The sequence below is a fragment of the Sceloporus undulatus genome, chromosome 2 (genome assembly GCF_019175285.1).
Source record: "Sceloporus undulatus isolate JIND9_A2432 ecotype Alabama chromosome 2, SceUnd_v1.1, whole genome shotgun sequence".
NCBI lineage: Eukaryota > Metazoa > Chordata > Lepidosauria > Squamata > Phrynosomatidae > Sceloporus > Sceloporus undulatus.
This window is the reverse complement of record NC_056523.1, coordinates 51201487-51212823: the sequence shown is the minus strand read 5'-3', so window position 1 is coordinate 51212823 and position 11337 is coordinate 51201487. Positions and strand designations below refer to the sequence as shown.

At 39.5% G+C, this 11337-nt stretch overlaps 1 protein-coding gene across 1 annotated transcript in view; it reads right to left on the bottom strand.

The window, feature by feature from the left end:
• Positions 1-649: 649 nt before the first annotated feature.
• Positions 650-11337, bottom strand: part of KLF15 (Kruppel like factor 15) — a 34756-nt gene continuing 24068 nt past the window's right edge. Inside the window, exon 3 of the mRNA XM_042454492.1 lies at positions 650-4589. Coding sequence (XP_042310426.1) covers positions 4421-4589 — 169 coding nt within the window. The 3' untranslated portion in view covers positions 650-4420. The remainder of the gene's footprint in view (positions 4590-11337) is intronic.

The following is an 11337-nucleotide window of genomic DNA, read 5'->3' as shown; positions in this document are numbered from 1 at the left end:
CCTCAACATTAGGAGGAACTTCCTGACAGTAAGGGCTGTTCGACAGTGGAACACACTCCCTCAGAGTGTAGTGGAGTCTCCTTCTTTGGAGGTCTTTAAGCAGAGGCTGGATGGCCATCTGTCGGGGATGCTTTGATTTAGATTTCCTGCATGGCAGGGGGTTTGACTGGATGGCCCTTGGTCTCTTCCAACTCTATGATTCTATGAAAAATGAAACCCTTTACCACACAGCAACCAATCCTATTAGTGTATTATCCAGTGTGATGTCCATTGTTCGTTTAATATTTCTGAATAGCAGAAAGTTATTTTAAAGCCCAATTGGGAATGCACCTCTTTGCCTGATTATATGACTTCTTGGAACTTGCTAGATACAGAGCATCTGCCATGTGGTGTAGTGGTTAGAGTGCTACACTGGGACTTGGGAGATTTAGATTCAAGTTCCCATTAAGACATGAAGCTCAGTGCATGTCCTTAGCCCAGACATCCTTAGTCTGACCTAAATCATGTCTTTCAAAGTGTCACTCACAGCATTGATCTTCGCAGCACCCAAGATTTGTTTATTTTCTGCACCTCTCTCCAGGATTCTTCACGAACCCAACAATAATTTGTTGGCATGTTGGAAACCAAAGAAAGAGTGGAACATCATTTCTAAAATTTCCATTTTCTTTTTATTGTCAAAGTAAATATATTTTATGAAGAACGAAAGAAAAAAATATACAGATTGTAACTTATGTACATTGGCTTTAAAGATATTTTTGCTTCCAATTTACACAATTTTTCACATGTTATTAAAAGATATTTTATATAGATATGCAGTATATACAATTTTATTTACATACATTCATAGGATGTGAGATAAAAACCAGTCAATAGAAGGACGTCATTTATACTTATTTCTAGAGGACACAAGGAATGCATTCCTAGAGGAAAGTAGTGGAGCTCTTGCTCTTAACATGACAACACAGTCTCCATTTTGACCTACTAATACTAGAATTGCAGTGTTTTATTTCCCCACTTGGCTCACACAAAAAAAGAAAAAGAAAAAAGACACAAGGCATTATTGTAAAAAGAAGTTCATTGCAACCAAGTGTCATCCAAAGCAATGGAACTTAATTAGGCTGCAACTAATCCTGTCTTCCTGCTTTCAGTTGGATCAAGTAATAGATAATGTCTATATTTTGCTTATAGACACTATATAGACACTATCAGTGATAATAGAGGAGATGCAATGTCCTTTATATATCTTTTTCCTTTAAAAAGTAATTACTTATTAACAGATTCTATTTTGCTAGAAAGCATCATACAATCAGCAAAGTACAAAAATAAGAGGAAGGAGGGGAGGAAGTGTTGCCTAACACAATAATTTTGCATCCAGCATCTGATTATATGTATTATGTATTTATTTATTTTTAATATAGATATGCGTATATTCTCTTCTGAAAGCCCTTAACAGCTACCATGCCAGCTGACTAGAACACCAGATGCCCCAGTTGCATTGTTCTCTGAATAGTGGCCTATAAGGATACTCCACACCTGGGTACCGCTTGCCTCCAAAGGCTCTAAAAGTGCTTTCACAAAACATTCAACTAAGTCTTAAGTTCTCTCATCCCATGTACCAGGGACAAGGATTTAATTCCACATTGTAAACATGGGGAAATGGCACCAGCATATATTTATAGAGCCTGGAATCTTTTAAAACAACAACAACAACAACAACAACAATTAGATATAGTCTGCAGGGCTGCCCACAAAGTAGTTAGCTACTGGTATACTTATGGTTTTAAAAGCAACGGTTTAGTTGCACACTTCTCAAAAGTAAATGACTACCATATAGTTATTTTTTTAAAAAAATATCTGAATACTACAATACTACATACTCCTCCAATCTGTTTCCTTATCAGCTCAACACTCACAACAGAGCACAAAGTCAGTACTTAAGCCATTTGATATCCTTCACCCACTGTTAAGTGAAGCCACATCCCTGTAACTATAGGTGTAACACATGAAAGTTACAGTGGCATTGCAAAAGGGGTGAAGTTAACCCTTGTTACATTGTAACCTTAATGTAGCTATGCTTTAGTTATTGGGGACAGGAGTTAATTACAAGGTGCTCATTATTGCTACCTAGCTCTGTTTATTCACCTTTTAGTCAGCAAAGATGCTGAATAATAATCATTACTGTTATGGCCTTTAGAAAACATATAAGGGCCATGTTGAAGCTTTTTTTGCCAAGGTTATGCCAACTATTTCAGGAATGATTCTAAGCTGAACACAGTAAGCAAATCTTTCCATCCAGTCTTCCCACATGGTGATCAAGGGACAATGTGCTTTTGCATTGATGTCCGGGCAAGGCTCATTTCTGCAAATATGTGCACATCACCTCCTCACCAGTGTTTACTCTCCTATATAGCACCATGGCCATTGTATAGTTTGGACTCCAGTGAAGGCCAGGAATCAGTACTCCTCTCCAGCATCCACCAGCCACACATGCATTGTTATCATACCATAAGTGTGATTTGAAGTTTGTGGAAACACATGGAGATTCTGCAGCAGACAAGATTCATCCCTGTGCTTGGTCTCCTGCTGAATTTCTTGGGAGAGCCCTAAAGGAAAGCCTCTGAGTTAATGGCTGGATACCTGAGGAGGTGCATCTTGAGTTGCCCCCTGAAAGTTTTAGGTGGGCATTCTTCTGCACTATGTTGAAAGGTCTTCATTCATGGCAAATTCAAACTGGCTAAAAATATGGGCATTTGGGGTATGCGTGTGTGGAAGAGAAAATACTGTCATCTTCCTAGACACTCAAAATGACTTAGGATGGGAGACGAACTGTATTTAACATTTTGAATTGCATAGTATGAAGATAATGAACATGAGTGGGATGTACAGGATCTTGGCCTCAGGCACCATCCCTGATCTATGCCTGCAGAGAGTCCTGTAGGCTAGGGGACTGAGGGCTGAGTACTAAGGTGCAGCCCACCCCCTACACATTCACTGTACTTGTAACTGAAAACATTGCATTGTGTGGATTTATTTCATATGTAGGTCATTGAGCAAAGAACACAAATTCCTTTCTTATCTTCACCCCCCACCCCACCCCTGGTGCCAGTGTTTGATTTCAAAAATATTATTTCATTTAATTTCTGTCTTGTCTTTCTTTCTCTCATACACAGAAAATGGCAGAACAGGGTTGAATATACAGGAAAGGAGCTGGTGAGTGAAGGGCAAAAACCATTGGTGGGTCTCTGGTTTTGGAAAGAATGTTATGGGTTTATGAAGTGCCTGGGAGAACCATGATTCTGATTCAAATCATCTCCAGTAAAGCTGAGTTCTGTCTGTAACCAGAATTCCAGTTAGAAAAGTAACATCCAGATTCGGTCCTACAGTCGTCCCTCCACATTTGCAGCTTTGACTTTATGGAACTGATTATTCACGGATTTGATTAATATGTTCTCTCTAGGAATCTCTAGGCCCTCCTTCATGACCCTGCGGTCAACATCCACCAGATGTTGCACTGGAGGACCTTCCTAGAGAGAACACTTTTATAGGCATTTGTAGGTCCTCCAGAGCAATTCTATGGTCACTTTCTGCCAGAGGATGACCACAGACTTGTGCTGGAGAACCTAGAGATTTTTAGAGAGGTGTTCTCACGGGTAAAAAAAAAAGTGGGTTTTTCATTTGTAGTTTTTCCACTTTCACAGGGGTCCTGAACCCTTAATCCCAGCAAATGGGGAGGGCACACTGTACATCCTCACAATGCTGGCTAGAAGATTCTGGGAGCTGTTATTCAAAAAGTAACTTTTCCAAACTCCACTGGTTGGCACACACACACACACAAGCCTCCAGAATGCCTTTTTGCATTTCTTGTTTTAATAGTTGCTACCATTTCCTAGCTAATGAACCCCACTGGCACTACACTACTGCCATCTCAACAATGACAATAATAAATCAAACCCACAAAAATGAACGAAGCAGTTTCCATTTCAAAAAGAAATTTCTGTTTCCAAATTGGACAAATAGGCCAACGTAATATGATTTTTTTTAAAAAAACAAACACCAAAACAAACATACAAACAAACAAAAAACACGTTACAATGAACAGCCCTGTACATGAGCAAAGCCTTCAGGAATGCCAAAACTATAATTAACTAGCAGCAAGTAGCCCATAAATTATCATGGCATAGGAGAAAACATCTAAAAATAAAACACTGTAATTTTCAAAGGAAGCAGCAGCAAAGAAAAGGAAAGGAAAGGAAGAAGGCAATGGTGGCGGGTGACAACAAAGAGGATGCATGTGTGAAGTCATACCATCGGCTGTTAGGTGGAGACAAATAAATTATTGTGAGAGAAAGGTACTGAAGACAGAGCTGCCAGCACCTGTTCTTGGTTGGACAGGTGAAAAGAAGCAGGCAGGCAAGACCCATCAGTTCACTGAACGCATAGAACGGCTGCTTCTAGGAAATCGGTGGACTTTGACGTGCTTGGACAAGTGGTCACTTCGAGCAAATTTCTTCTCACACACAGGGCATTGGTAAGGCTTCACTCCAGAGTGCGATCGCCTATGTCGAGAAAGCTCGTCAGATCGTGAGAACCTGAAAGTGAAGGAGGAAAAGCTATCAGCTGTTTGCCTTCAGCTTTAGGGTGGTTATCAATACATGCAAAATAATATTTGGCATTGATATATAATGCAGGAGTTGGGAACCTTTGGCTCTCTGGGTATCTTGGAATAGAACTATCATCATTTCCTACCACTAGCAATGCGGGGGAGGTCTCATGAGAGCTGTAGACCAACATACCTGGAGGACCAATGGTTCCCCATCATTCTTACAGTTCTGTAAAATGTTTTGGTGGGAAATAAGTCTCTCAGCCTCAGTGGAAGGCAAAGACAAACTTCCACTGAAAAAAATCCTGCCAAGTAAACCCTGTGATAGGTTTGTCTTAGGGTTACCATAGGTCAGAAATGACTTGGAAGTCATGCAACAACTTTTTTATATGCATTATTTTAGAATCATAGAACTGGAAGAGGCCACAAGGGTTATCCAGTTCAAGTTCCTGCTGTGCAGGAACTCACAATCAAAGCCCTCCCAACAGATGGCCATTCAGCCTCTGTTTAAAAACCTCCAAAGAAAGAGATTCTACCACACTCCAAGGCAGTGTATTCTACTGTCCAACAGTTTTTACCATAAGGAAATTCTTCCTAACAACAATAACAACAAAAATTTATATTTTCCCGCCTCTCCATGTGGATTGAGGTGGGATTACAACCTAATAAAAATACATGCAATAGTACAATCAATAATAAAATACAGACAACAACAATAATAGTCTCAAATAAAAACCTAGGCCTTATCATAATAACAGTTAAGATTACTCAGTAAACATGGTCAAAAAGAGTGGAGCATTGAGGTGGATGGCTGTCTTATACAGGGTCAGGTGGATAGGCCTGCCGGAAGAGAGTTGTCTTGACTGCCTTCTTAAAACTGTCTAAGGTGGTAATGAGATGGATCTCTTCTGGCAGGTCATTCCATAATTTCGGAGCATTTAGGTGGAATCTATTTTCCTGTATTGAATTGAAAAGTTTGAATCCATTGTCCTAGTCTTTGGAGCAGGAGAAAACAAGCTTGCTCTATCCTCAATATGACATCCCTTCAAATTTTTAAATGTGGCTATCATGTCACCTCTTAACCTTCTCTGTCTAGGCTAAACACACCCAGCTAATTCATAATGCTTACGATAAACCCATAACATTATAGTACAGTAAAGACTATGAGCAGAGGACACAGTCAAAGGCTATGAAATGGTGGCTTGCCTAAGACCTCCAAGGGTATTTTTTCAAAGAGTTATATTTTATTTGATCAATAAATTCCTTATCTTTTGTGCATTCTACACTGACAATGGGTGGGTGGGGTGGTAATCAAATACTTCTTTTCCCTTCGCTGTATCTGTACCTGATGAGATTAAGCACTTTACCACTGAAATAACTGCTACACTGCTTTTCAGGAGGATTTGTGTAACTTAGTGCAACAGTCTCTGAACTGAAACTGAATACTAGGGACCAAGTAGCTCCTACAAGACACCAGCAGCTACATGAGACCTGAGTACCAAAAATACACATTGTAGGATAAGTAGAGAGAATGAAGACATACATTTTAGCTCCATTGTACTTTAAAATGCCCTAGTAATGACCAGGTTTCCATGGGTATAAATAGTAGTAAAGTGTAAATATTTCATTGTTTGGTAAGAACCTGCCTTATGAGATTGAGCTATCTGTCAGCCTGTCTCTTTCTGTCTCATACACATACACACAATCAGTGCTAATTGTGAATTTCTGTCAGAAGAAAAATGACTATGGCGGGTTACACACCGCCATTTAGTACGTAATGAATACGTACTAGGGTTAGGAAGGGGCGGTACTTCCGCACCCCCCTAACCCTAGTATGTATTCTGTACGTACAATATGGCGGCGGCTGTTCCACACGGCGGCTGCCATATTTATGTATCGGACGCTGTGCGTCCGCACGTGTCGCAGCGTCTATGATGTCGCGAGCCCGCCCCTGGCGCCTCGCAACATCATAGAGGCGCCGCTTAAAGAAGCTCCATTTTGGAACTTCTTTTTTGGTCTGTGCGGGAGTCGCGCGGTGTGGCTGCTGTGGCTCCAGCACGGAGCAAACGGCGGCAGCAGTCTGTAACCCGCCTCTGTGTTTAATGGCAGTTTGTTATTCCTTGCCACTACAGCTCTATTATATCCTAAATATCTGGGATTAAGTCACCATCACGCTACATTTTTATACTTTAACTATTGTGGCTGCCTCATGTGGGATTCTGGGGCTTGTAGTTTAGTGAGAGCTAAGAGCTCTCTGGCTGAAAATTCTAAATGCCCCTCTCTAAACTGCAAATCCCATGATTCCACATGAGGCAGCTATAGCAGTTAGAATAATAGCACTATAGCACTGTAGAGTGATATTACTCTGCAGATGTAAGACACACGCACATAATGTTTTCTTCAGAAGGAATCTGTTAAACCTAGCCCCATTTCCAACTGTGAACATCTCCATATCCATCATAGTTCTGCTTCCCATGTACGTTCCTCAGCAATGGGTATAATTCATGCATTTGGCTTGCAAACATTGCTGTCCATCACTCTTTCTCGTAGACAGTGGCTAAAGTCAGTTGAAGGCTTGGTCCCAGAAACAGCTAGCAAGCAAAAGCCTGCTTTGATAGCTCCCCCTTCTCATTATATTTAAAAAATAACTTTCTCTAGGGATTGAGGTGCTCATGTGCAGTGCCTTGTCTAGCGTGAGCTAGTTTTCCCCTTGCAATGGCAACTGTAGGAATCTGGAGACCACTCTCCAAAATGTTTGGTGAGACATAATCCTTGGCCTGTTAGCAACACAGAACCAGCTGTCTGCCCTCAAAGGTACTTAAAAGCATCTGTTTCATATCTATTGAAGCTATTTTAGAACATGAGGAGACACTATAATGGCATGCTGTGTTATCAGCAATATTTTGATCAAAATAGAGCTCAATTAAATGGATATTAATACAGACAGGGAGGAAAAGGTGACTCTGCTAAACTGGAAAAATTAAGCCCTGAACGTCTTATGTTCAGGGATAGGCAACCTGGTGGTCTTCTGATGTCCTTGACTACAAGTTCCATAATCCCTGACCATTGAGCATACTGGTTGCATATGAAGTTGTAATTCAAATCCATCTGGAAGACAGGAGGTGTTCTATTCCTAATTTACAGTAATCTCCAAACACAAAGAACAATGCAGTCACTTCTGCTGCTACTTGACCTTGAAGCCTCTACCATTCCATTGAAGGAAGGAAAGAGCTGTACGTCGAGAAGTCACAGCAAAAACTGGAAAAGGCTTTTGTACCTTTCATTATTGCATATAAGAGGGAATTTCAGCATGAGTTGCTTGTCATACTACCAGGTAACAAGCAACACCTGCTGAAATTCCCCTTTCTACACAAACTATAAATGTGTAGGAACCAGTTCTAGTTTTCAGTCTGACAACCCTATCAACCCTGTCTGGAAGTGTTATTCTTTTTATTGCAGCTCCCTGAATCCCCATATACTAGTTAGGGGAGTCTAGGACATGCTGTTCAAAAATAACCAGCCCCAAGAAAATATTTGAGACCCTGAGCATTGCCCTACCATTTGCTCAGTTATGGAAAGCTTCAGCATGTCTTTATATCCATTCTTTTTTAGAAGTACATCTTTTTAATTTTAAAGCTTTAAAAAAAAGCCATGGGCACCCAACTCTTGCTAAAACTCCTCTGGAAAATCTAAGTGTTTCTGACACACCACATAAAATACTGTCCCTTTGAACAGTGGTGTCACAAAATGGGTGTCAGCCAGAACAGTAGTAAAGATTGGCACAAAGAAGAATTCCAAAGAAATGTGGTCAGCTGTTTGTTTATAGTAAATAAATTAAGTCATGGTCATTTAATACTGTGTGTGTGTGTATGTGTGCCTTCAGGTTGTCTGTCAACCCCATGATTTTCGTAGGATTTTCTTAGGCAAGAAATGCTCAGAGGTGGTTTGCCATTTCCTTCCTCTGAATTGTAGCCTACAGTACATGGTATTCCTTGGCAGTCTCCCATCCAAGTACTAACTAGGGCTGACCCCACTAAGCTTCCAAAATCAGGCAGAATCTAGTGCCTTTAGGGTATTTAGGCCCCATTTAATACCAACTGAAAAGAGAGAAGAAATCTGTACTATGTGTTTGGAAGATTATGGTTTTTCCAAATGGGAAGAGAATGTCATTTTTTCTCAACAAAAAGGTGGGTCTTCTCATTATGAAAACTGGGAAGGAGTGTGCTACCAATCATTGGTTGAATTTGGGATTTATTTCTGTTTCTGTTTTAACTTGCCTCTTCAATATCAAGGCAGGCCAAAGCTCCCAGTTTTTGACCTCAATATAATTCCAAGTATTTAAAGTTAACTAAACAAGGATTTCATTGTCTATGCAAATGATCTGATATTTATTTCATAAACTTGAGCAAAATGAGAAACACTGTCCACTGGAACCTGTTTTTATCATGAGCAAAATAAGGAAAGGAGATGTACATATCCAAAACATGTGCTATCGGAGCCATGGAAAGCAACATGAGTTAATCTGATAAAAATATGTTTTGCATCATAGCCAAGCCTGCAGTTGATCAGGTAACAATATTGCTATGCTCTTGGCCTGCTTGCTTGGAAAGATCAGCTTACCATACCCACACCAAAAAAATATCAGCGCTCTTTATGGGTTTACAGAAACAAGAAGAAGAAAAACCTATAGGTTGGAACATAACAATTCTGTGGGTTCATATGTAAAATTCTTTTACATCAGCAGTCTTGTGACTGTTTTACAAACTTGTATTTCTTCAGTTTGGCTTGCCATTATATAGTGTAGTTTTGTGTACAACATCTCTGTAATGATGCAACAGAGCTCAACTGCTCCACAGACACATAGTTCTTAGGAAAGCAAGCAGCAGGTTTTTTTAACTCACTGTTTACTCTGGAAAAAGGCCTCCAGAACTTTCCATTAGGATTGTTACTATAGTCTTAAGGAGCACCTGAAAGCAAACTGTGGACCACCATGGAAAACTGTACTGTTTAAGAGAGACTACACAAGCACAAAAAGCGATTGTGGTGTAGTGGCTTCTTCTGGAATTCTTCTTAGAGCACCTGGTGTTCCTTGGTGGTCTCCCATTTAAGTACTAAGCAGGGCTGACTCTGCTTAGCTTTCAAGATCAGACAGGATCTGGTGCCATTAGGGTAGTTAGGCTCTAGCAGAACATTAACAAGAGCAATAGCCAAGCTCATATCCAAAAAATCTATATGCAGAAAACCCCCATGTCAGGACTGTCCCAAGATAAGAGATATCTGGTCCAAAACTTGAGACCTAGGGATGACTCTTTCTGATATCATAGGAAACGGGCCCTGATTATGTTACATGGGTAATATTACAAGGGATAATCCCTGGTCATTAAGCACGAGATATTAAGCATCATCACAGTTGCACAAACATTTAATTTTTAAATAGGAAACATGTCTATATGGGTGTATCTCCTCTGCATGATAACTAGAGAAGAGGACCCTTAGATCTGAGAACCCCAGAATAACTCAGAAACATACATAGAGTCTTTTGAAGGAACAGCCGATATATGTTACATTCCAAGGCTTATTATCAACAAAATTCAGATGTCACATCCTAAAATAGTAAGGATGGGCGTTAAATGTCAATGCCATAGTTGAAATGCCAAGCACCAAATTGGGTATTTGCATGAAACCTAAGTTCAAGTAGGTGAACAATTCCAAATTCCAAAATTGATTTTTGAATATAAAGTCAGTTTGGGTGTTAATAGATTTTTCTACCAATATCTTTCATAATAAGCCCACAACTCTTTTCTATTTAGTTATTTGCCTAGTTAAGTGCTTCCTCCTGAGTTGTGGTAACATTTAGCTGTCTTGCTGTCCATTTCTATTGTAGACATTAATATATTTATAAAGGATATTTTCTGCAAATGAATTATATCAGATTTAAAAGGCTACCTCTCTTGGGATGCAGATGGGATGTGAGCATTTGCTGTGATGGAGCTCACTGTCAAGATCACTCAGCTGCAGCATCGTTCATGTTGCGTGATCAAAAGTTTCAGAAATCATGGAAAATCATTTCCTCCCAGGGAAGATATTTCTCATCTGCCTGCAGGTCTTGTCTGATTGTGCAAAGCAACCAGCTAATTTATCTTGTAGAATCTCATAACATAACAATAGTAACAAAAACCATCAACATAACTGAAAATGAATCATCTCTGGACTCAGCACGTCAGCTTACCCAGCTACATGGTGAGTTTACATGCCTGCTATGGAACATATTCATGGCCGTGATTGTGGTAGAAGGCCCACAATAGCATATCCACGAAAAATACTGGGAGTTTTTTTCTTATGGAGAAAAGGACAGATACAAAAAGCACTCCTTGAGAAACTGCTTCTCCAAAAAAATACAGTGAAAATGCTTTTTGTTTTCCAAAAAAGCTAGTTTCAACCATTCTCTTACCAATGAAGTGTCAAGTAGTTTCATCAGAAGAAAAGAAATGCCCTGGAATTCTAATAGTATATTTTGTACCTATCAGCTTTATCTTTCCTTTGTTTTGGTAAATCACCAAAAGTATTGAAGGATATTCCTCACACCAGCATTGTAGGTTTCTTCTTCTTCCTTTAAATTTAAATTTTATGTATAGCGCTGTGCAAATTTACAGCGCTATATAAGATAATAATAATAATAATAATAATAATAATAATAATAATAATAATAATAATAATAATAATAATAATAATAATAA